The sequence below is a fragment of the Myotis yumanensis genome, unplaced genomic scaffold (assembly GCF_028538775.1).
Source record: "Myotis yumanensis isolate MYYU_CA2020_CCGP unplaced genomic scaffold, mMyoYum1.0.hap1 SCAF_3, whole genome shotgun sequence".
Classification (NCBI taxonomy): domain Eukaryota; kingdom Metazoa; phylum Chordata; class Mammalia; order Chiroptera; family Vespertilionidae; genus Myotis; species Myotis yumanensis.
Window position 1 is genome coordinate 29,768,091 of NW_027223754.1, and position 26,840 is coordinate 29,794,930.

The 26,840-nt window shown below is 42.1% G+C and overlaps 1 protein-coding gene across 1 annotated transcript; it reads right to left on the bottom strand.

Moving 5' to 3' along the window:
* Nucleotides 1-2,669: 2,669 nt before the first annotated feature.
* SPACA7 (sperm acrosome associated 7) lies at nt 2,670-25,873 on the bottom strand. Its single transcript, XM_070407421.1, has 6 exons — nt 25,762-25,873; nt 17,444-17,549; nt 16,484-16,569; nt 12,617-12,664; nt 3,675-3,755; nt 2,670-2,782 (listed from the first exon to the last, which is right to left on the bottom strand). The coding sequence occupies exons 1-6, from the start codon at nt 25,871-25,873 to the stop codon at nt 2,670-2,672; spliced, it is 546 nt and encodes a 181-aa protein (XP_070263522.1).
* Between the last annotated feature and the right edge of the window lie 967 nt (nt 25,874-26,840).

Below are 26,840 nucleotides of genomic sequence, written 5' to 3' on the forward strand. Positions count from 1 at the left end.
TGGAGTGGGGGCCAATCCTGCAATCAAGGTACATGCCCTTGACTGGAATTGAACCCACAATCCTTCAATCTGTAGGCCAATACTCTAACCACTGAGAAAAACCAGCTAGGGCAATAGCATCATTTTTAGATCAGAAAATACAAAGAGGGAATACTGTTTTGTGCTCTTTTTCTAAATATAAAAATAGACAAGTCTTATAAACACTCCCCATAATATTTTTCCTTTCATTACCTATTCTTACTGCCCAGGATAGATAATGTTTCTCAGAATTTCACTTCTGGAAGTGGTGAACTAGTTTGTAGCAGACCAATTATCCTACTGAAAATAACTAGAAAACCTAGGTAAAAGACAAATGTGTACATTAGAAAGCTACCATGAACACAAGGGGTCAAGATTCTAGAAAGATGGTAGATTCATTAATGTGAGCTTTGTACTTTAAGCCCATCATCCCCTTATGGCATTTGTTAATTCTTATGCAATCACAGAGAGGGTGAAAAAAATAGCAGAAAGCAGATGCTCGGAGGTTTTCAGGAATTTCCCAGGGCTGGAAAGACAAAATTGTGAGTTCAGGGCTTCTGAAACAGCTAGGACTTGAGGTGTCAGAGAGAAGGCATGTGAGTTATAGTGAGTCTAACCTTCTGATCTGCTCGTCCCCTCAAAGCATTCTCTAAGTCCTTAACTATGCAGGCTGAGATAAGATGAGCAAAATGTAATAGCCATATGACCTTGGCTAAGCAGCTAAAGAGCTTTCAAACATTCTAATGGTGTAAAAATAAAAATAAAATTTAAAGGCCCAGGTAAATTTTCTGAGATTTAAATAGGAACTTCTTTAGAAATAAAAAATAAAAGAAGCTGAAAATATATTTTACAAAGACTGAAACCTGGTATCAAAATAATTCAAAAAGATCTTTCCTTATTCAAATTGGATGACAGAACTATAGGATCCCTGGAGTTTCTGCAGTTTTTCACAATACAGTGTCCAGCATTCAGTCAGAAAGCACCAATCACACCAATGGCCAGACAGATTCTGAGGTAATCCAGATATTGGAGTTGTTGAATACAGCTAAAAAAATAACTACGACTAATACAATTCAATAAAACAGATGACAAGATGGTGAGTTCACAGAAGTGGAATCCATAAAATAGAATCAAATGGAAAATTTAGGATTAAAAAGCACAATGATTGAAATTTAGTACAAAACAGAAGAATAACTACAGCTGAAGAGAGTAAGTTATCTGGAATTAGGTCAGTAGAAAATATCTGGATAAAAGCCAAAGAAAACAAAGAATGAAAAATAAAAGAATTTTAAGAAACATATAGGACACAGTAGAAGATCTAAGATGTATAATTGGAGAAGGGGAAAGAGAAATAATGGTACAAAATCAATATTTGAAGAGAGACCTAGAATTTTCCAAAATTTATAAAATAAACCACAGATTCAAATATCACTATAAACCCCAGGTGTAATAGGTGCAATGAAAATACATCCAGGTACATCACTGTAAATCTGCTGAAATAAAAAGACAAAGAGAAATTCTTAAAAGTGCCAGAGGGGAAAAGGACTTTTACTGTCAAAGGAATAACAGGAACACTGACAGTGACAGCAGACTTCTAAATGGAAATGATGAAAGTCAGAAGACAATAGAAACTCATCTTTAAACAAAGACAGTAACTGCTAACCTAGAATTCTATGCTTAGTAAAAATATATTTCAAAAATAAAATCGGTATTTTAGACAAAGAAAAACCCGATAACATATCTACCAGATGCTTCATGAACTTCTCCAGATCGGCCTTTCTGAAAAAAATGGGACAACCACATTTTGTTCTCAGTAATTCTTTCCAACCTGGTCACCTCATGCGTCAAGCAGAGGAATAACCTGTCCACAATCTAAATGAGTTTGGATTAAAAAAGTTGCTGAGAATGTCTTCTGGTCTCTCCCCTCCCTCTGAAAATGCTGTAGGTTGGATACCTCACTTGGAGCATACTTTTACCTCCCATATTATAGAGACCCAATATTTGTTTTCCCAAGCCTAGTAAGCATTATGGTGCAATACAATTGTGTGTGTTTTGTACATGTGTGTGTATGCTTTGCAGGTGCTGTAGAGGCAGGGAGATGTGGGAGGGCTGACTATCAGGCTTCATGGACAGAATTCTCAGACTATCAGAGATTAAGTTTCCTTAAACCTTATCCTATTTAAAAAGAGGAAGCTTTCAATGCTCTTCTTTTCAGACTCAATAAATTTTTTTGGTTCTTGTTTCCTTAAAAAAAAAAAAAATCTACACAGCCCTAGCTGGTTTGGCTCAGAGTGTCAGCCTATGGATTGAAGGGTCCCAGGTTCAATTCTGGTGAAGGGCACATGCCCAGGTTATGGGCTAGATCCCCAGTAGAGGGCATTCAGGAGGCAGCTGATCAATGATTCTCTTTCATCAATGATGTTTCTATCTCTCCCTCTCCATTCCTCTCTGAAATCAATAAAAATATATAGTTTTAAAAGCCTACACAAATAAAAAGAAACACATACCTTCTAGCTTAATGTTTAAATAAATGAATTCTACTTGGGAATACATGAATAAAAGAACTTTCCTTCTACCAAATGGTTAACCATACATACATATGTGTATACATATGTTCTTTATTCCTAAGAATGGGGTGGATGGATGTGTTCTCATTCAGTCAGGATTTCATTCTTTACGGAGATCTCTCGGAGCTGATGGCCATGCTGACCACTCTCTGCTCTTTGAGGTTTGCCTGTCCTCTTCAATTTACTGGAAAGATTTCCTGTTTGGAGAAATGAGATTTTCTTGAGAAATTTGAGGTGTTCCACTTATTTCCATGAGCATGCAGTTCAGAGCCTGTCATGGAGGTCCCACAGCTACAGACACTACTAGTAAGGAAGCCTGAAACCAGCTTCAAGCATCCCTGGTGCTCTGTGAACTGGAAGATGATGGTGAGAAGGAGGAGTCCTGGGTGGGGGAATGAGGCCAGTTGGGGGCAGTCTTAGGGTGTGTGGACAGATGTGTGGGATGTAGAATGCTGGAGATAATGAATCATCAGCATGACTACAAAGTCTAACTCAGAGATGCTGAGAGGACAGGGTGAGGACTGGCCTGGATAAAAGGCTCAGAGATGATCTGGAAAGTTCCTGGGAGAGCATGGGGCCAAGAACAGAAGCCATGGGGAATATGTGTGGACCAATTTAGCAGTTAGGAAGTCATATCAGAAAAGACAGTGGGAAGGGCAGGAGATAAGAGACCCTCATAGATATGAGACTCAGCCCTAGGTGGGAGGCTGCCTGCAGTGAGGGGCAGGTGTGACTGGTGGTTTGGACCTCCTTGGGTCTGGTCACAAGGGACAGCAACAGCTGCAATGTATATGTTTGACAGCAGCTTCACCTTCCCTAGTTATTCCTGAGAAAGAGGGACAGCCTCTTGCTCAGTTAGGTTGAGAAGGAGAGGAAATACCCATATGTGGCCCATGACGCCTCAAATCTGGATTTGATGGACCAGGTGTCCCTGCATTGACAACCACCAGGAAACTCCTGTGGTCTACCCAGGAACTGTGTCACCTGCTCTTTCAGAGAGCTGTTCACATCTCCTGAGTGGATGTTTTTCTTTTCTTCATACTAAGATAATAATCCCAGAACGGGGATCCACTTATTATTCCAGTTTACCTGAAAATTTTCCAATTTTTTTGAGGATTTTGTCTAGAACTGATAAACTTTCATAGGGATCATTTTTTGAGTTCTTTTTGTCTGTGGGGAAAAAAAATAAATACAATAATTAAGCTTTGGTAAGTAATTAAGGCATAATTCCAAAGTCTTTTCTTTAAAACTTCTGAGGAAGCAGCATCCTGTTCACAGAGTTGTGATGGTCGCATAGCCTCAGGTGAGGCCCTCAAAACATCCTTTCCTTCCATGATCCCAGAACCGAGGACGTGTGGCTTGTGCTCAAGCCTGGGTGGAAGCGTACACCTTCATACTTTCTCTCTACACTCAGAGGATGCACTAGCGAGAAACTACTTTGTCACTCGGGTGTAGGAAGGGCCCTCGTTCCTAGTGGTGAGCTCCAGTTCCTCCTATGGAGTTAATGCTCCTGAGTGATTGGACACAGTTCACAAGTGGGTGACTTCTGTCAAGCCCTTTCTACCAATAATTGTGTGGGACTGGTCCTGTTGCTAGGGAAGAGGAACAGTGTGGGGTTGCACAGGGCGGGGAGGGACTCTGCATGTGCCTGGTCCCAGGGCCGACTCCAGTCCGACAGAGTCAGGGTGGAGGTGGGCTCACTTTAGAGTCAGAGTCATTCCTTCTCTGGGCATGACCTTCACTGTGCCCTGCAGCGCATGCTCCTTCTCCTTTCTTACCCTTCTACTCTCAAAGGGCATCAAGAAGATCCACCTCCCTTTAGTTTTCCCAAAACTCCTTGGAACACTTAAGAAAAACCTTTAAGTTTAGCACATATTTGTTGAACACATGAATAATAACTAGCTGGATCTTCCATTGGCCTGTGGGTTCTTGGGCTAGAACAACCCCTTGTTTATCTATCAGCACTGAGATGCTCACTCTCTATTAAGTGAGTGAATCTTTTGTTAAAGCTAATGTTAATAGGAAATTAATGATTATGGCATAAAATTACATATGCTTCATGGGACACTTAATTTTTAACAGAGCCCAAAGCTTTTATTTTTATAATCCTCACCCAAGGATATTTTTCCATTGATTTTTAAAGAGAGTGGAAGAGAGAAGGAAAGACAGAAACATCAATGTGAGGGAAACACATCTATTGGTTGCCTCCTGCATGCGCCCTTACCAGGGCTTGGGCAGGGGAGGAGCCTGCAACTGAGGTACATGCCCTTGATCCAAATCAAACCTTTGGTCCACAGCCCGACACTCTATCCACTGAGCCAAATCGGCTAGGGCAATCCCAAAGTCTTAAACTAAAGTTTAGGCACAGTTAAGATTTCAGGAATGGTGTTATGGACCATGAGGACTTCTCAGATATGCTGGAATCACACAGGGGAAATTGGCTGTTTTGCAATCAGAGCATCCTTGTGCTTAGGTTGTCCATTTTCCCCTCTATATTTGCCCTTAATCCTCCTCCACGTACATAAGTAGAAGTGGACATAAAACAAATAGCAACACTTAAAATCTGTGATGTAATCACCAGAACACAAGCCTCTCCAGGACAGGCACCAGGAAGAATGAACTTAATGTTCCCCCTCGGTCCTGAAGCTTTTATCTGGCACATAGTAGTTGCTGACTAATGTCTATTAAATAAGTGAGTTATCAATAATGCATACTTAGGAAGAATACTGACTAGTTGTTCCCCTGTAATAGGAGTAACCATTACTATAATGATGATGTTATCACCTTGGAGCTTTCTCTATGTGCCCAGAACTGTTGTGTTTGAATTACCCCATTGGACCCCTCAGCAATCCTATGCCTATTTTACAGATGCAGAATCTGAGGTAGAGAGTAATCCACCCCTAGTGAGCCCTGGGGTGGGAGCCTAGGGACCTGTGAGAAACCGTGTGACTCATGCCCTTTTCAAGGACACTTGGAGGATCCTGCACCACAGGGTTCCCTGGAGATACCCAGGGAATGAGCAGCTCTGAGAACTTGTCCTTGGTTTAACTCCAATGGCACCCAACACCCCTCCACCCTTCCTGTCTTTCTCAGGGAGGATTCCATCTGGACTGTTAATTTGCTAGAAATGTTGCCTCTGTAGAACAGTGCAGTGGTATTTTACCTTTCAAGTATTTACTTTTACTTTTTAAAAAATGCAGTCAAACCTTGGCCTGATAGCTCAGTTGAAATAACCACAGTCTACTCTGGTTCCTCCCAAAAGAAGAGTAAAAATTACTTTCTTGAAGAAATAGCTTTTCAAAAAAACAAACAAAAAACGTAGATAATAAGCTTTCTTTTCCCCAAATTAAATCTATAACTATAGCTATATCTGTATCTATATCTATAGCTATTATCTATCAACTCTGTATCTATCTGTCTGTCTATTATCTATCTACCAACCTACCTATCGTTATCATCTATCTACATAAATGGCACATAAGTTTAGCTCGTGGGTTGCTTGGTATTATCTGCCAGTTCTTTGGAGAGGGGTATATTTGCATAGCTCCTTGAGAGAAGGTAGGAAACTTGACAGACATTAGTTTTATAATCATTGACTTTTACCCACTCACTTGGGAAGACTTTATGGGGTGCCTGCTGTCTGGGCCCAGTACAGCATAGCACCTTTCTGAGCAGTGCCTGTCGTGGGTCCTACCTATGGTGCTTCAGACCTCTGGGGAGTGCGGGCTTTGTGGGTCTCCTACAAGGAGCCATGCTCATTGTAGTCCGAGTTTCTGAGTTCTCTCGGAGGAGTCACCCTCTGGGAGATGGCTGTTCTCTCAGTGATTCTGGTGTGGATGCAAAATCTGTACTTTTCTAGAATGGAGAAGACAGTGGGGTGGTTTCTGACCTGAGTGGTAAGGGCTGCTAACCCAGTCTGTTCCTTAAACAACTTCCTGATCTATAAAAGGCAAGCACAGGGTCTATCTCGTGTGCTTGTTGGGAAGATAGCATAAAAGATAGCATGTGACAGTGTCAGGCCTATGCACAAGTTCATTATTATCGTTGTCATCACGGTATTCAGCCACATGTGGCCCAAGGGTAGTCCCAGATCCTTGGATTTGTTTCTCTTAATACAAGGCACTGAAAGGTGCATTGAGACAGCATTATTATCATTATTATTGTTACTACTATTACTTGCAACAAGGTGCTACTTAAATTTCTATATACATTTTCCTGTCTAGAACCATTAGATTCAAGGCAAAAAATTCATAGGTTTCAGCCCGTGAATGAGAGAACGGAGTGCTCCGGTGTTACAGCGTGGAGGCAACCTGACAAAATTGAACAGGCATCAATCTTGGCTCACAAGTGAGAAGAGTCTGAACTGTCACTCTGTCTCCCAGACCACAGCCTCTTCAGAGAGGCTCAAATGATGGATTTGATATTCTAATGGGTTCTGGATACTGATCACTCAAAAACAACCTTCTGACCGATGAGGGTGGGTCTTTCCTGTGGCAGCAGCCACCGCCACCACCGCCGTGGGAACCATGTTTTCAGTCTCCTCAAAAACATGGGCACCACCCTCACTGTCCAGGGCCTGGGGGTCAGGGGCCACATCTGACCACAAGAAGAAACAACACAGGAAAAATAAGGCTGTCCTGAGCCTCACTCTATTTCTTAATTAAAATAAAATGGCAAAATATTTACTTTTATTTATTTTTTTTAAGGCAGTCAAGCCCTGGCCTGGTGGCTTAGTTGGTTAGAGCATTGTCCTGTATAGTAAGAGGTTGCTGATTTGATTCTCAGTCAGGGCACATACCTAGGTTTGGGGGTTCAATTGCCAGTGGGGAAGTGTATGGGAGGCAGCAGATTGATGTTTCTCTCCCTCACTCTCTTTCTCTCTCTCCCTTCCTCTCTCGAAACATATCCTCAGAGGAGGATTTTAACAAATGTAGCCAACATTCAGTGGGGAAGCACCTGACTATTTCCCAGGCACTGCTGGCTTGAAGATCATTGCAGGCAAATGGTGTTATGGGCCACCCTAAAGTTCATGTTGAAGTCCGGCCTCCCGCTACCTCCGAATGCCACCTAATTTGGAAATAAGGTAATTGCAGATGTGACTAATTAAGATGAGATCATACTGGAGTAGGGTAGTCGTAATTCAATATGGCTGGTGTCCTTATTAGAGGGAGAATTTAGACACCGAGACAGATATACACAGGGAGAACACCACATGATGACAGGGGCAGATATCAGATGATGCATCTACAAACCAATGAACATCAAAGACTGTGGGAAAGCCTCAGAAGCCAAGGACAACATGGGACAGATTCTCCCTCACAGCCTTGAAGGAACCAACCTGCCCTTGATCTCAGACTTGTGCCTCCAGAACTGAGAAACAATTGATTCCTATTGTTCAAACCACCCAGGCTGAGGTTCTTTGTTATGGCAGCCCCAGGAAACAAACACAGATGGATAAACTGGTTACCACTGCGGGTGATGGGTCTTATTTTTGCTGAAAACTAGCAGTTCCTTGGGAGCCTTGTCATCTAACAAGGAAGAGAGCCCTTCTGCGTAGGTAGAACACCGCTGAGTGTGCCCTCCAAGAAGTCGGCCCAGCTCCAGCTCCAGCACAATGAGGAGACCCACTACGCACACAAGCAACGTGCAGCAAACTTAATCCCCAGATCTCAAGACTTTCAGAGATGAGGGAATCACCTGAAGCAGCAGCTGCGTATCCATTAGCTCTCCACCCACAGGAAGGAAACTGCATTATATCATAACCAAGTTTCTCTCTCTCTCAACAAAAGTTTCATTGACACATGCACTCTATTTTTATTCTTCTTCTGTTTTAAAGGTTGGTGCCAACCCAATACATTGATTTGATAATCCACTCACGGGTAACCACCCCAGTGTGAAAACCACTGGCTTGGAGGTGCCCCTCCTTTCTTTGCAAAAGGGTCTAACGAACCAGGTCAGGCTGGGGGGAAGCCAGCAGGTGCCCTATTTCCCAGGAAAAGAATGGATTTCTCTCTGGTTGCAGCCATGTCCTGGTCTGATCTCTTCTCTGTTTCTGCCAAAGTTTATCTTTGTCATTTGCCTTCGGTGGACATGGAGAAAACATGTCCTTATATTTCCTTCAACTGCTTTTCCAGTTCAATTTCTCCATGATCATCTCTGTATAGTATATTTCCCTGGCCCATTTCCCAGACCAAATTCTAAGCATCTGGGGGTAAGAATCTTAGAACCCAGCGTCTTTTGCAAAACAGAGCAATACTGTCAAATTGTGTTTGAGTTGCTTGTATAGTTAGTAGAATATTATGGAATTGAGCCTTTTCTTCGTGTTCATGAATCTACATTATCGCCACACATTTTCATAGAAACATCTTTGCCAGTCCTTTGCTCAAACGAATCCCAAGGTTGTGACACTTCATTCATTTATTCATTCATTCACTCATTCATTCATTCAGTCAACAGACACCTCCTCTCTACAAAATGCTGGGTGGCATGGAGGACACAGTATTCCTCCCAGGAGGCCACATTCTACTGGGGGTGGCAGACATGCAAAGGGACTCTTGCAACCCAGTGTGGTAGGCGCTGATACCAAGGACGAATGTGCTGTTCCCTCAGGAAACCAGGTCCCACCAACTACACCTGACATCTTTCCCTTAATTTTTTAGGAACCAAGCTAAATTGGGAGCTGTCTTAACACATCCATTTAGCTTTTTCTAAAAATTAAAAGGTCTGACTCAGGCTGAGGAGGAAATAAGAGGAAGCAAAGCACTAATTGCGGATAAGGCTCCCAAGGATGGCTTTTGCCAAGGCTCAGACTCTGTTTCTGTGAACCTTCCCCCTGTTGGGAGGTTTGGGACTTCATGTTGCAGTTTTCTTTCCGTTAAAAGGGATAAGCCTGTAACACAACGTCACTAGCTGTCCGTGGGCTTGTGTGCCACTCTGCCGTTCCATTCACCTCTGACCACTAACTTGTTCTGGGCGATCATCTAGAGCTCCTCTGGCTCTGGTATTCTATCATCCTAAGTGCAACACAAATCCAAAATAGACTGTTGCAGAGCAAAAGGAGAGGAAATCAATGCCTGACTAGGAAGTAGGAAACATTATATTAGTGTAATGAAAAATATCATCATACTAATCTGAAAATGGTGGCGGTGGCTATGAGGGGAGAACTTTCCACCAACTCCTCCCCATGCAGACACACTTAAACTTGCCCAGTCTATTTGGCCAGCATGCAGGAACACCTGTTTGAAATGTGGGAAAACCAACACTCATGGTATGCCGAACAAATTTGCAATGAGGTAGAAATTGCTTCGCTATTATTGTTTTACTCAGGAAATCTTTGGATTTACCCTCCTAGTTAAGAGGACTTTTTGGGTTCACTATTGCTTCTTACATCCTACTTCTCCAGTCCTCCCACATTAAATCCTTGATGAAATTTTAATAAACTCCTATCAATGTGCAACTCTCACATTTTTCTAGCAAATGTCAGTCACATCAGTAATATAAATGAGCTTAACTTATCCATTAAATTTTTTTTGGCAATTCTTTTTAGGGAACGAGATCCAAGAATAGTCTGTATACTTAAAGTGATGCTGAATGATTAAAGGTGGGGAGAGTGGGTGGGTGGGAAGAGATCAACCAAAGAACTTGTATGTATATATGCATAACCCATGGACACAGACAATAGTGTGGTGAAGGCCTGGGGTGGGGGGTGGAGAGGCAGGGGTGGGCTAGAAGGGGTCAATGAGGAAAAAAAGGGGACGAACGCAATACTTTCAACCATAAAGATTTTTTTAAAAATGAAAAAAGGAAAGAAATAGACAAAGATGTTAGTAAATTGAAACAATAAGAAAGCAGATAACAGTAATCCTTTTATCAGACAGTAAAATCAAGCCTAAAGCACTAAACATGACAAAGAAGTGCTCTTTTTAATACTAAAAGCTAGAGTAAGCGAGAGTTCACAATGAAAATATAACAATCATGAAAATCTATGCAGAAAATAACACAAGAATCACACTTATAAAGCAAAAGCTGAAGAAATGCAAGAATACATATACAGAAACACATTTATAATAGGAAACTTTTGTACGCTGTTCTCAATGAAAGATTAAGGTGATAAATAGGAGAGAGGACACTTAACATAATCAATAAGGTAGATATTATAAATGTACACTAAGTACCCTTTACATCTCGATAGTAGAGAATACATCTTCTCAAATGCTCATGGAATATTCACATAATTGGTTATATATTAGGTCAAAAGAAAATGTAAGCCAATTTCAAAGTAGAGCTATTAAAACAATATTCTCTGATCACAGTACAATAAAAGTAGAAACTATTAATAGAAACAAAGAGAAAAGGCCCTAGGACATTAGAAAACATTTTTATTAGACAAGTTTTGGGTTAAAAGGAAGTACAAACAAAACCTGTAAAATTTCTGAAAAAATAATGTTAATTAAAATACTATGTATAAAAATCTATGAAAAACGTTTAAAGGAGCAGAGCACCAAACACTTATTGGTAAAATAAAAAATTATTCAGCTCTAAAACCTAGAAAGAGGGCAACAAAGTGAACTGTAAGAGAGCATAAAGAAGGAAAAATTAATGATAAAGACAAATTAAAGAGGTACAGAATGGAAAGATAGTGGAGTTAATTTATTAAAACCCTGGATTTTGGAAAAATTTATAAACTAGAACAACTACTAGTTTAACTGATCATGGAGGGGAAAAAAGCATAAATTTACAAAATAATAACAAGAGGGAAATAGCAATGGAAACAAATGGCATTTTAAAATTCACAAGACAATTTGAAGATCTCCATGCAAATACATTTGAAACATATAAGAAATAGATAATTTTCTAGGGAATATACCGATTGCTAAAATTGACCCCATTTGATTAAGAAAGCCGAAATTTATCACTTATCCTAGGAAAAAATATAAAACATTCTAAGTACCCCAGGGGAAAAATAACAGGATAAGATGGATTCACAGGGCATTTCTAACAAATCTGAAAAGACCAGACGGTTCCAATTCTCTAGAAATTTTCTAAGAGAATCAAAAAGGAAGGAAAAACTTTTAATTCTATATTATAAAGTAGGTATAACACTGATACTTCAACCTGATAAAGATTGTACAATAAAACTACAGACTAATGTGACGTGTGTATCTGGGTGCAGCAATACTAAATAAAGTATTAACAAGCAGAATGCAATACCATTTTAAGAAAATGATCAATATGACCCAGTGGTGAAATGCAAGGTTGGTTCAATATTAGAAAATCTTGATACATCATATTAATAGAGCTAAAAAATGATTATCTCCAAAGATGATGAAAAAGACTTTGACAAAATGTAAAAGAATTTATGGATACTTTCTTTACATGTGAATATACATATATCTCTCTCTTATAGCCAGAGTTTTACTTATTGGGTAAATACTAGAGGCATTTCTGCCAAAATCACGAGGAAGGCAATGATGCCCAGTAACTCTACTACAGCTCAAAAGCTAAAGGTAATTAAAGATGAATAATTTTCACTACACAAAAATTTAAATATTTTTTGCATGAAAAATTCAGAAACAGTTAAAAGACAACTAACTCAAAAAAATATTTGTCATATATATCTCAGACAAAGGTGTAGTATTCTTAACATATAAAGAACTCGACATTGAGGATAAAAGACCAAAAACCTAGCGGAAAAATAAACATACTGAACAGAACATTCATAAAAATTATATGAAAATGAGCATTAAAAAAATGAACAAACATGATATAAAAAGCCATTAAATATATGTTAGTCAAACTCACTTATAATTATGGAATTTCAGATTAAAAGAACACTTAAATATCACTCTTCACTCATAAGTCTGCTCAAAGTTTTGCAGTATGAGAACACACCATTGGGAAGGCTGGGGGGAAGACTTTCCCGTCCTCTGTCTCTCCCACTTCCTGCAGAGTGCAGGCAGGAGTAATCACCAGTTTGCATTTACTACTATTGAAAATTCTGTCCTCTCTGCTGGAAGAGAGATGTGACTCACCATGATCCTCGGGACCACCGATTTGGTAACTATCATTAGCACTGGATTCTTTGAAGGAAAACATGGGGGGAAAAGGAGAGACATATTCTTGATTACACACTTACGAACATTTGGGCCCATACTTCATTTTAAAATGTTAAAGAAGGGGGAGGTGGGAAAAGAGTAACCAAAGAATTTATATGCATATATGCATAACCCATGGACACAGACAATAGTGCAGTGAAGGCCTGGGGAGGGTGCAGGAGCTGGGAGGAGAACGTCAACGGGGAAAAATAGGGGGACATCTGTAATACTTTCAACAACAAAGATAAATAAATAAATAAAATAAAAGGTTAAGTTGAAAGTTAATATCGTTTTTTACGTTTTATTAGAAAATGTGTTTTGGAAAGTTATGTAAATATGGAGTTAGGTACCCTATGACTATTAGTCATTCATTTTTTGACCCAGCTATCCCAATTCTAAGAATTTACCCTGGAGGTTATCTCCAACAATAAGAAAATACATATGCACCAGGTTATTTCTTTATTTGCAAATATGAATGCTTCCCCCTATTGACACAGAGGCCTCACTCTCCTGCACGTCTCCCCAGGAGCCCCTGTGTCCCAGAGCCTGGCTGGAGGTAGGCCTTACACTTCAGTCCCATCACTCCCTCCCACACAGACCTCTTGGTGCTGAGAGGCTGGAGACTCCCCTGCACTTACTATACTAACTTAATTAACTGTGTGCAAAATGCTTTGAGACACCCCTGGGAAATGTGCTGGGTAAGTGCATTATTACTATGATGCAGTCACATTCCCTTGAATGAGCAGAGACACTCTACTGAGAGACCTTTGGAAGAGCCAGGATGAGTCAGTGCAGGCCATTGATTAGAATGCTGCTTGCATGTTCCTGGGAAATGATTAAGGGATAGGCAGATGGCACACCACAGGTCAGCATGGAGAAAAACAGCAGACTTGGCATTCCAGGGGACAACTCTCTGAAATAGCCTGAATGCCTAAGAATAGGGAATTTACAAATGCTGTTCATGACTCTTGGGAGTTTACTTATTTGTTATACTAGTTTTTTGCTTTATTTATGAGTAGAGGCCCGGTGCACAAATTTCATGCACTCAGTAGGCGGGGTGGTGTCCCTCAGCCCGACCTAAGCTGTCAGTCGGACATCCTTAGCACTGCCCTGGAGGCGAGCCTCCCGCCACCACCGCTGTGCTTACCAGCGTTGAGCATCTGCCCCTGGTGGTCAGTGCGCATCATAACAACCAGTCATTCCACCTTTCAGTCTATTTGCATATTAGGCTTTTATTATATAGAATTTACTTGGAAGATCATCTTTGGTCTTACTTATTCCCCATTCAGCAATTGTGCAACAGGCAGGGTACAGGTTGCTCAATTCTGATCTTATCTGATCGAATCTGATCTTTTCTTTGTTTAAAAGCCTATGCAGACTTCTGGTTGCCTTTAGAATAGAGTCCAAAGTACTCAATATGGTCCACAGGTCATGACCTGCCGCTGCTCTCATTTAACTTCATCTCTCACCGCTCTTCTCTCCCAGCTCTGGGCTCTACACTGGACTAGTTATTGCAGCACTATTTGTCATTGCAGAAAATTAAAACATGTGAAAAGATCACACACCGATAATAGGGGCTCTAACTATGGTTCATATACACGGCGGTGTACCTTGCAGTTGTAAAAAATAGAGGAAGATCTCTATCAGGTGATATTGAGTGATTTCCAGTTTACAGTGTTAAATCAAAAGAGTGAAGGGTGTGTACCCCTCATGTAACAAAGTAGGGGTATATGAATATGCATGTATCTCCTCATCTGTGCAAAAGGAAATACAGGGAGGGTAGAACAGAATGAATGAGTTAGGTCACCTATGAGTGGAATTGATTGGGTGATGGGCCAGTGGTAATTTTATATATATACTAGAGGCCCAGTGCACGAAATTTGTGTGCGGGTACCATCCCTAGGCCTGGCATGCGATCAGGGCCATCTTCCCTGGCTGCCTGCAGCCAGCCCCTGCCCCCCGCCGCCACTCCCCCCAGTTCCCTGTTTGCCATCGGGCAATTGAAGCATGACAGCCGGGGGAAGGAACCATGAGGTCAGCCATTCCCGCTCGCTCACTGGCCCTGGGTCCCCCAGCGGGTTGCCCTCTATGTGTGGGGCAACTGATGGGGCAGGGGCCTTGGCCTGGCACCACCCATGTCCCCCAAACCTACCCCGTTCACCATTGGGCGATGGGAACCTGCTGGCTGGGGAAAGGGACAGAGAGGTGTTCAATGCACCTCATAGTGACTGGTTGAGCAGTCCTGCTGGATGTTCCGCCATTACATTTTGCATATTACCCTTTTATTATATAGGATACTTTTCCCCTATAATTATGACTTTAAAAACCATGGTAATGCTTCATGTATTCCAATATAAATCAACATTTAAAATCAACAGGATGAGGGAACCAAAAAGAGATGAAACAGTAACAAATGATCCTGACTTTATCAGAAATGAGTAACACACAATGAACAGGCAAGGAAGGAAAGAACTAGGTAACTTCGGAAAACAGTATGCTACTATAGACCAGTGATGGCCAACCTATGACACGCGTGTCAGACGTGACACGCAAACTCATTTTTTTGGTTGATTTTTCTTTGTTAAATGGCATTTAAATATATAAAATAAATATCAAAAATATAAGTCTTTGTTTTACTATGGTTGCCAATATCAAAAAATTTCTATATGTGACACGGCACCAGAGTTAAGTTAGGGTTTTTCAAAATGCTGACACGCCGAGCTCAAAAGGTTTGCCATCACTGCTATAGACTGTGAGACTAAAGATGAAAAACTACCCACAAATATGTTCTCCTGTTGGTAAATCTGATTTTCTTGGGAGTGTGGGATAACAATCCTTGCACTCTGGGACTAAGCAAATGGTTAAATATATTGTGGAAAACGGAAGCCAGGTTCTCTAACAAAGAAGGACTAGAAGGAACCCTGAGAGAACCCTGCGCTGCTGGGGGGGGGGGGGGAGAGGAGGGGGGTGTCAGAGGTATCAAGTGGTTTCAGAGAAAGGAAGGAGGGAAGGAGAGAGGCAGAGGATTCAATATAATATATCTGTGTGTGCATCTGTGTCTGTGCGTGCATATCTGTGTGCTCATAGTTTCCAGCTTGGTCTGCTGGGAGAGCCTGGAAGCAATGCCATTCTACTGGATTTACTCAGCACCCAGTTCTTGGCTTTTAAGTGCAGCTCTTCGGTAAAAGAAACCAGACTCCAGGACTGAGACAGGGATGGTACAACAGGCCCTAGAACACCTCATGGTGCCAGAAAGTGAGGATGTGCTCAGAAAGGACGGGGCATGTTAAAAGGACAGAGGAACAAAATGCAAGGGATGGAAGGCAAATCTGGGATAATTTGGACAAGAAAACAATGACACTGGTTTTCATTTCAGCAAATTGTCTGCTAAAGGGATGCATTTCCTCCACTTCTGGTGGAGGAGGGGGGTAACCTGGGAGGGCACTCTCCATTCCCCCACCCCAGGGGAGGAGCAGTGACTTAACTGAAACGTTCGAGGGGATGGGCAGTGTGACTGCGCCTTCCTTGCCCTCTGGTACCCACCTGCCTGCAGGGACGACATTCCTGCCAGCTCCTCTAGGCCGTACTTTTCCAGCCTTAGACCCTTGGACAGGGAGGGGAGGCTGGTGGTCTCTGGGCCTTGACAGAGACTGAAAATCTGTCTGACCTGGTGAAATGGCCATGCTCTGCAACCTCGCTTTTCACCCTCCAAAAAGGAGCCGTCTCCATCTGCCTCTGTCGGGCCCCTCTGTGCTCCCCACTAAGCTCTGAACTCAGGCAAGGGAGTTACCGGGTTGCGTTTACCATTATTGAGAATTTTGTCCTCATTGCTAGGAGAGAATTGTGCATTTTCTGGCGGTTCAGCACCAACTTGCTCATCCTCATCAGTGCTGGCATCTTTGAAGAAGAACATGGAAAAAATGAGGAAATGTTTTCTTGATCACACACTTATAAACATTTTGGTCCATAATTTATTTTAAAACGTTAGGGTGGAATGCTAATAGAGTTTCCATTGGAAATGTGTGTTGGAAAGTTAGTGTGTAACCAGAGATTCAGTTATCATCTGAGTGACTTGAACCAGCAGTTTGGGTCTGGGCGGATGTTGGTGAGCTAGTGCCAGGACTTAAAATTTATGCCTGGATGCAAACTTTCAAGAAAAAGCTGGACTTCCCTGCTGCTTTGTGCATTTTCACGCTCTGTGTGTAGATTTCTGGTGCCCGGCTTTCTCCTTAGCAGGTGTCAACCAAATATTCTGTCTTGGTTCTCAGTGCGCTACTTTATTATTTATGTTCACTTTGAACAATATGAAGCTACACGTTGAAAAAGCACATTCTTTGCTTTTATTCTCTACTAGCAGTGTGGCCTTGGGCACGTCCTTTTTCAGACCTTAGTTTGATCCCATCAAATGGGGTCATGGTCACTGCTCTGCTCTCTAAGAAGCTTGGGTGAGCATCACACATGTGGCTTATGGGAAGTTCCTATTTTCCTGTGCCCCCTGTTCCCGCAGTGATGGAGCCCCACTTGTGCACATGCACCCCAGAGACCACCTCAAAATGAAGGGAACTTGTCTCTGCCGGTCTAGCTTTGACCTCCCCAGTCTCGGGCAGGTTATGGAAATGGTTTGGGACAACAGCCTCTTTCACATCTCCATTTGCTTTTGCCCCAGAAGAAGCTGGCCTTAAGAATGTGAAGATGATGGGATTGTGCATTTAATACCATAGGCCCCTAGGAACACATGTAATCATAAGGTTAAAAAACATATACTTGCTTTTTTCCCCCTTGAACAATGCTTTTGGTGGTGTTGCTGTCCTGGGTGTTTCCGCCCCGGATGATTTATTTGGATTCAATATCTCTTGGACTAGAATTTCATCTTGGGAAAAGCACACAGGACACATTAAAGCCAGTGATGCAGAACCCACACCCTTTTGCTCTCTAAACAGACCCAAGGCAGTCTGTGAATGTAGTGACTGGCAACAGGAAGCCAGGGACTCCATGGAGATGGGAGTTGGCTTCCTAAAGAACCTTGTCTGGGGTGGGGAAACCACTGTCTTTCTAAGTAATTTCTGGAAACCTGAAACCAGCCAGATTCCTTGGACAATAAACATTGACTCCCAAAGACACGAGGCTGGACACCTGGCCCCGCATATAGTCATACTTCTTTCTGACCCTGTCGTCATCCTGTTCTTTCCGAGTCTTTCCCCAGGCTGTCCTTGTATAGGCACGAACGGCGTTCCTGATGTCTACATCATGCGGCATGGTTTTCTCCTTTACATCCTTCTGACTCCTCCTAGGAGATTATAATGTAAGAGTCCGGGGCTTTGTGCCAAACAGTGCTGGTTCTACTCTTATCGGAATGTGGTCTTAGACACGTCTCTCTCCCATCTTCAGTCTTCTCTTCTGTAAAACGGGGTCTGTATTTCATTGGGCTTTTTATGAGGTTCAAATAAAGCCGTGAATGTAAGAAATATGCTCCTGAACTGTAGTGGAGGCTGAATAAATAAATGGCAGGTGTGAGTCCTCCTATTCTCTGCAACACAATGGTCACATTTTTAGCTTTCCCCTGTTCAGTATGATGTTAGCAGTGGTTTGTCATATATGGTGTCATAATAGTGGTCTTCATTACGTTGGGGTATGTTGCCTCTATTCCCACTTTGCTGAGAGGTTGTTGTTGTTTTTTAATCATAAATGAATGCTGGATTTTATCAAATGCTTTTTCTGTATCTATTGATATGATCACATAATTTTTATTTTTCATTTTATTTATGTGGTGTAGCATGTTAATTGATTTGTGGATATTTAACTAACCTTGCATCCCTGGAATAAATGCCACTTGATCTTTTAAAAAATATATATTTTTACTGATTTCAAAGAGGAAGGGAAAGGGAGAGAGAAAGAGAAACATCAATGATGAGAGAGAATCATTGATCGGATGCCTCCTGCATGGCCCCTGCTGGGGATTGAGCCTGAAACTGGGGTATGTGCCCTGACCAGGAATTGAAACATGACCTCCTGGTTCATAGGTCAATGCTCAACCATTGAGCCACACCAGCTGGGCTCCACTTGATCTTTTTAACATATTACTGAATTTGGTTTGCTAATATTTTGTTGAGGATTTTTGCATTTATGTTCACCAGGGATATTGGCTTATCATTTTATTGTAATGTCTTTATCTGGTTTTGAAGTGAGGAAAATGGTGGCCTCTTAAAATGAGCTTGGGAGCCTTCCCTCCTCTTGAGGTTTTTGGAATAGTTTGAGAAGGATAGATGTTAATTCTTCTTTGGGTGTTTGCTAAAGTTCACCTGTGAAGCCTTCCAGTCTAGGATGTTTGTTTGTTGGGAGTTTTTTGATTATTAATTTGCTTTCATTGGTAGTAAATTGTCAGTCAAGATTTTCCGTTTCTTCTTGTTTTAGTCTTGAACGATCACATATTTCTAGGAATTTATCAATTTCTTCCAGATTGTCCAATCTGTTGGCATAAAATTGTTCATAGTATTTTCTTATAATCCTTTGAATTTCTCTGATGTCAGTTGTCACTTCTCTTTCATTTCTGATTTTATTTATTTGGATCCTCTCTCTTTTTTTCTTGATGTCTGGTTAAAGGTTTACCAATTTAGTTTATCTTTTCAAAGAACCAGCTCTTGGTTTCATTGATCTTATATATTGTGGTTCTTTTTTAGACTCTATTCCATTTATTTCCACTCTGATCTTTATTATATCTTTCCTTCTACTCACTTTGGGCTTTGTTTATTGTTTGTTTGTTTGTTTTATATATATTTTATTGATTTTTTTTTACAGAGAGGAAGGGAGAGGGCTAGAGAGCCAGAAACATCAATGAGAAAGAAACATCGATCAGCTGCCTCCTGCACACCCCTTATCGGGGATGTGTCCGCAACCACGGTACATGCCCTTGACTGGAATCGAACCTGGGACCCTTGAGTCCGCAGGCCGACGCTCTATCCACTGAGCCAAACTGGTTCAGGCTATTTATTGTTTTTTTTTCTAGTTGCTTCAGGTGTAAGCTTAAATTGTTTATTTAAGATTTTTCTTGTTTTTTTGAGCTAGGCCCATATTACTATGAATTTCCCTCTTAAAACTGCTTTTGCTATGTCCCATAGTTGTGTGTTTTTTTTTCATTTGTCTCAAGGTATCTTGATTTCTTCCTTGATCTCATTGTTAACACATCCATTGTTTAGTAACATGTTATTTCACCCCCATATGTTTGTGTTGTTTATTTTTATTACTGTAATTAATTTCTAGTTTCATACCATTATTATAGAGAGGATGCTTGATATGATTTCAATCTTCTTAAATTTATTAAGACTTGTCTTGTGTCCTATACTGGAAAATTTTCCATGTGCACTTGAAAAAAGAAAAAAGATATCTTATTGCTTTGGGGTGAAACGCCCTAAAAATATCAATTAAATCCATCTGGTCTACCAGTAATTATAATTTAAGGCTGCTCTTTTCTTATTGATTTTCTGCCTGGAAGATCTATCCATTGATGTCAATGGCGTGTTAAAGTCCCCTACTGTGACTGTAGTACTATCGATCTCTCCCTTATGTCCATCAATATTTACTTTATATATTTAGGTGCTCCTATATTGGAGCTCCTAAATATATTGATCTATTTATCCTTATGCAATGTCTTTCTTTGTCTATTATTATAGCCTTTGTTTTAAACTTTATTTTGTCTGATATAAGTATTGCTAAGCCACCTTTTTTTTTCCATTCCATTTTCATTCCTTTTTCCATCCCTTTATTTTCCGTCTGTGTGTATCATTCGCTCTGAGGTAGGTCTCTTATAGACATTGTATATAGGGGTCTTGTTTGCATATCCATTCAGCTATCCCATGCCTTTTGATTGGAGCATTTAATCCATTTACATTTAAAGTGATTACTGATAGGTACATAGCTATTGCCATTCTATTATTCATATTTATGTCCCTCTTCCTCTCTACTTCTTCTTAAAGAAGTCTCTAACATTTCTTGTAATACTGGTTTAATGGTGATGAACTTCTTTAGCTTTTTTCTTGTCTGGGAAGCACTCAATCTCTCCTTTCATTTTAAATGATAGCCTTGCTCCATAGAGTAGTTTTGGCTATAGGTCTTTGCTTTTCATCACTTTAAATATATCATGCTAACCCCTTCTGTCCTGAAAAGTTTCTGCTGAGAAATAAGCTGACGGTCTTTGGGAGGTCCTTTGTAGGTAACTATCTTTCTCTTATTGCTTTTAAGATTCTTTGTCTTTAATCTTTGCTATTTTAATTATGATGTGTCTTGGTGTGGGGCATTTTGAGTTCATCTGGTTTGGAACTCTCTGCAGGTCCCAGACTTGTATGCCCTTTTTCTTCACCAGGTTAAGGAAGATTTTGTCATTATTTCTTTAAATAGGTACTCAATCGCTTGCTCTCTTTCTTCTCCCTCGTGCACCCTTACAATGTGAATGTTGTTATACTTGATGGTGTCCTGAGACTTCTAAGTCTCGAGAACAATGTCAGTGTCACACTTCCCCTGGTTATCTCTCATACCTTGGGTGACCAAAAATCCTTACTCCAGATCCCATGAACAGGCAGCAGTGGGCATAAATTTCCTGACATTAGCTGGAGGTCTCGACTCCATGCTCTGAGTCTCAGCTGTCTGCTCAGAGGACTTCTCTAGCCTCAATTTCTTTAAATATAAAATAGTTGGTTGGACCAGAACTGTGGGCCTTGTCGCTCTGGCCACACAAACACACATGGAATATGGCTAGTTCAACTGGGTTTTGATGACTCAGTGAGATAGAGACTTAAAATATCTCAATAATAATTTTATATTGGTTACATGTTGAAATGTCATGAAATAAAATGTTATTAAATTAATATCAGTTGTTTTTATTTTTTGTAAAATAATGGCCAGGAGAAAATGTAAAATGACATCTGTGGCTTGCATTGTATTTCTTTTTGACAGCCCTGGGTGAGATCAATGATTCCCAACCTGTCCATGCTTCCAGGTGGGGCTGGATACCAGGGATTTTCAACAAGTTCCCTAGGTATGCAGGCACTGCTGGTCCATGCACCTCACCTTTCTTAGGTCTAATGGCCTAAAATTCTACATCTTTCTTAGGAGTTTGACTCTTAGATGTAAGCACTCAAGCTATGGGACATGGGGATATGATTCTAGCCTCTAACCAAATCTCCGCTACCTTGTGCAATTTGCCTCAGGTTATTGGGAAACACACATTGACAATCACCCAAGCCCGTCCAAATATGGGCCAGATGTTTGATAATAGGAAGCTCCTTATCAACTAATCCAGGCATATGCTCCTGAGATTTTGATCTGGGTGACATTTCAGTAGCTGGACCTACTGGGGTAATAAAAACCCTAATAGTTTAACAATGTTCGTTGAATTTGCACTAACTTCTTTCTAAATAGATTCTGTTTTGCAGAACCCTGCACAGTGTTCCTGGGTCTGGGTTCTCTTCTGGAAAGTGGAGGGCAAGGTGGCTTTGAGGATGGAATGACACTTTTGCCCATTTGCTCTGAGCTGACACCTGCAGTGCCCACTGGCACCATCCCTCTAGAAGAGTAAAAACTGTCCTTGCTCCAAGGATGACTGTGCTTGTGCCAGTGCTCTGAGGAGAGCAAATGAAAGGGACATGGACATCCTTTTGTAGTAGGCAGGTAGACAGACATGAGCAGAGCTAGGATGATGGGCCTAGTACAGGAGGTCACCAGGGAAGAAAGCCCTGGGTACCTAGCAATGGGCAATTGTAGCCTGGGACCTCACCCTAGAGTAACATTTCCTCCCTTAGCATAGAGCTGTTCATGTAGTTTGGTCTCAACCGTTCATATCACTGGATGTGGTTTAGATCCCAGGTCTTTCCTCCCTAGAGATAATATCTAGGCCTCAATTGTATTTCAGCTCCAGGCCCTGAAAAGCAGCAAAACCAGGCAATTGGCACCATGCTGACCTCACAACCAGCTACATGAATAATGACCCCCTGCCCTGGCAATGATCAATCAATCAGAGGAGATCCTGACCCTAAAATGATACCCCTGGAAAGCTGTAGAATATTGTATTGAAATCTTCCCCTGGAATCTCCCCTAAAATCTCCACCCTTAGAACTCTTAGGAGGAGGGCCCAGAGTGTTCTCTCTCCTGGGAGCACCCCTCGCTTTTCCCTTCCCCCTCCCTACTCTCCCATGGGTGTCCCTTTACTTTCCTCACTTCTAAGTTCCAAGGGCCCTTCCTGTGCCTCTATAACTTCTTTCCTAAGCTTATTTCTTTTACAAATTACTACTTCTACCTCTGTGATTTTCTAAATAAACTAGAGGCCTGATGCATGAAATTTGTGCAAGGGCCTTAGCCCTGGCCCCCACCTGCTGCTATCATGGGCCTCTGCTGCCTCTCCCTCAGCCCCTGTCCGCTGTGGCTTTGTCTGAAAGGAAGGACATCTGGGAGGATGTCTGGTCTAATTAGCATATTACACTTTTATTATTATAGACATTCTCTTATAGTTTGAGTCTTGGCTCTGAATAATTTCCTAGCCAGAACTCAAGAACCAAGGTTGTTGAACCCAGGTCCTGTTTGACCCCATGGTTCTAATATCTGATGCTGTTCCCCCCACCCCCAATAGTGGCAGGCTGATGAGAGAGGAGACAGCACCCAAGGACTGGCTAGGCAGGGCCACCTTCCCCTTGCTGCAGCTCAGAGCATTTAAGTGGCGTCTGCAGACGCTGAAGTTCCAACTCTAAACCAATGACAAGGCTGATTTTCAAATGGGTTTAATGATGGACAATCTGCATACCAATTGACTCATCTGCGCACGGAGGGCTTAGAACAATACAGGAAAACGATGTAAAAAGGTCTGTGCTGCGATGACAATCGCTTCCCAGTGTGCTGACCTTCGGTAAATGAAGCAAACAAAAGTACAGTTCTCTTTGGAGAAGACATTAATGCGTCATTAAGAATGGGTACAGCTGCATCGCGCAAGCACTTTGTTAAAAATATTCTTTTCATTTTGTGTCTGTCCCGTAATTATAATGGAAGTATTGTGCAAGTCAGCCAGTAAGCGTATGCAGAAAAATATTTATGTTTTGTAATATCTGCACGGTTTCTAAAGTGTATTGTCAAGTGTAGCTGCTGTATCGGATTTTGCTTGTTGTCACCTCTTACTGACAGTCTCTCAGTTTTAAACCGGCCCAGCACCCATGTTATCATACGGCTTGACTATTCTTTCTCCATATTTGCATGGCGCCCATCCTGGCCACGAGGAAGGGCTCACTGTTGAGTTCTGTGGCCGTGATCCAGTTAATTTGAAGAAATCAAGGCTGTAACTTCCTCCATTACGAGGCCCATGGCTTCTGCTCCCCTTCCTCTCCTCGTGGTTCGGCCAACGGTGTGGCCAATGGCCACACTGCCCACCGAGGCAGAAAGATCCCAGCAGCCGAGTAAAGATAACCAATGTTCTTTTGAGAAAACGATTTAGAAACCTCCCCTAGTTGGTCTTTCAAGCTGGGGCAGACCTTGGAGGGAACCTAAGGTTTTCAGTGTCTGACAAGGAGACCAGATCTGGGGAGGGGAGAGGCTGGCTTAGGGCTGCAGCAGGAGCGTCCACTTAATCCCTGGGTGTGGAACTGGGATCCAGAAAGGCACAAATAGGACTGAACTGGCTGGAGGGATGACAACGGCCTGGAGTGACCACACATCCCTCGCCTTTTCGACCCTTCAGCACCCCAGCACCTCAAAGGACACTGTTCTTGGTAAGTGCCACAAAACGAAGTATCCTTATGAAAAGAAAGCTGGAAATGTTAGCTTCCTTCATGACATTGTCAGGCCCAGGTGACCCCCTGCCTTCTCATCCAGACCAAGGCCAGGCTGGACTGTCCCCCAGGCCGGTGTGGGTGGGAGGGAGCATGCACCACTGGGCTCAGGGCCAGGACCCACGTGTCCTGCTCTCAGGAGAGCCACTCAGGATGACTCTTCAGTGTTATTCACCCAACTTTGGGACCTGGGGCTGGGGGACCCTCTCAGGCCTCTTTTCTTGAGCTCCCATCTTTGGTGACCTCAGTGGGAGGTGGAAGGGGGAGAGGGAGTAGGTGGTCTGAACATGTAATTTCTTGGGCAGAAAGAGAGGTCATGGAAGTTCTCCCTTTCTGCTGCCTTCTGACCTCTCTACCATTGAGTCATATTCCCAGAAGGCCATCCCCCATCGACTGTTCCACTGTCCCATTTCTTAATACGTTAAGTGGTCAGGACAAAAGGGTCAAAGCCAAAGGCATATGGGTGTTGCTTGGGTGTGATTGGAACCAACCATCTGGAAAAGGACATTCTGAAACCATGAGAGACATTTGAATATGGGTCAGTTATGAGTCCATATTCAGTCCTTTATAGAATTTTTGTTACTCTTCTCAGTGTTTACTAGTAAAGACATTGTAAATATGTAAAAGAAAAAGGCCCTTATCTTAGCAATAAAACATTTTCATGAAATGTTAAGACATCTTGGACAGGCTAAAATATTACCAGTAACAACAAATGTATATGAGTGTGTGCGTGTGCGTGCGTGTGGAAAAAAAAGATGGCAAAATCTATATAATTGAAACTGGATAATGGAGGTTATTTATACTGTTTCTCTACTTTTGGGTAAGTACAAAATTTCCATAATAGCCCAGCTGGCATGGCTCAGTGGTTGAGCATTGACCTATGAACCAGGAGGTCATGGTTTAATTCCTGGTTAGGGCACATGCCCGGGTTACAAGCTTGATCCCGTGTGGGGTGTGCAGGAGGCAGCCAATCAATGATTCTCTCTCATCATTGATGTTTCTATCTCCTTCTCCCTCTTCCTTCCTCCCTGAAATCAATAAAAATATCTTTAACACACACACACACACACACACACACACACACATTTCCATAATAAAAAGTTAGCATACATAATGTATGCTACTCTCCCAGGGAGTTTCAGATTTTAAAAAGGGCTTGAACTTACTCCGTGCCCATAGGAATAAGTGGTAAATGTGGGGAATTGGGGAAGAAAGGACCTGTGGCAGAAAGCCACCACCTGCCTGATTCAGGCCCCAGGGAGGAAGAAGCATGTTTCCTACCTGCCACACGATCCACTGCGACTGTACCTGAAGACGTGTTCACCGGCTGCTCAGCTTTGTGACAGCAGCACAGCAGCAGGACAAAGAGGGTCACTCCTCTATTCGCTGCCATGTTCCCTCAGCTGAAGGAGGAGGACCTCCTCCTGAAGGCCCCTCAGCTCCCCTCACCTTAGTCTCCAGGATACTGTGGAATGTTTAGGGACCTGTGACATCACAGCAGGAAGTGGGCCGGGTCCTGTCCTGTGTGTGGGGAGGGTTGTGCCCAGTGTCTTTGACTGGGAAGAAGTGGAGAGTCTGGTGGGGGCCCTAGGGTAATGAAGATCTCTACTGGTTTCAGTTGCCTAGTCTGGTGCCTTCCTCAGTTATGCAGACCCTGAGCTGAGGGGGTAGGATATTAACCAGGACTCTAAGTGCAAGTGGCACAACCATACAAAATCTGCTGAAGTGAAAAGAGATGTATCAGAAGGAGGGTAGAGAGCTAACTGAGTTACAAGACAAATGCTGGAAGCATTAGTTCCAGGTGTCCTTGAAGAGCAATGGCTGATACCCTAGGCCCGTGGTCGGCAAACTGCGGCTCGCGAGCCACATGCGGCTCTTTGGCCCCTTGAGCGTGGCTCTTCCTAAGCCTTAGGAGTACCCTAATTAAGTTAATAACAATGTACCTACCTATATAGTTTAAGTTTAAAAAGTTTGGCTCTCAAAAGAAATTTCAATCGTTGTACTGTTGATATTTGGCTCTGTTGACTGATGAGTTTGCCGACCACTGCCCTAGGCCTTCCCATCCTCTCCTCAGGCTACTCTGTTGCCACAACCTGCATGGTGAGGTTCAGAATCTGAAGGAGGGGTTGATGTACAAATGAAAATGCTAGACAAAAATATGAATTATTAAGGGGTGGGGCCAGGTGGAGCCTCTTTCTTGAAGAGACACACCAAGTCCTGGCCTTGTCCACTTTTTATTCAGTTTTAGATACACTTCTTGACCTCAGTAAAGCACGGCAAACAAGTAGCAGACAGTCTCAAAGGTCAGTAAAGAGCAGTAAGGTCCAGTGAACATTTACTTGGAGGCTATCAGGTCAGGA

Excerpts from the sequence above, each read along its gene's own strand:
- SPACA7 (XM_070407421.1), bottom strand. The coding sequence starts at position 25,873 with ATGGCAGCGAATAGAGGAGTGACCCTCTTTGTCCTGCTGCTGTGCTGC. Across the intron at positions 12,665-16,483 it reads GGACAAAATTCTCAATAATG|AATCCAGTGCTAATGATAGT; the intron begins GTAAACGCAACC and ends TTTCCTTCAAAG. Across the intron at positions 3,756-12,616 it reads CGGTGGTCCCGAGGATCATG|ACAAAAAGAACTCAAAAAAT; the intron begins GTGAGTCACATC and ends TTTTCCCCACAG.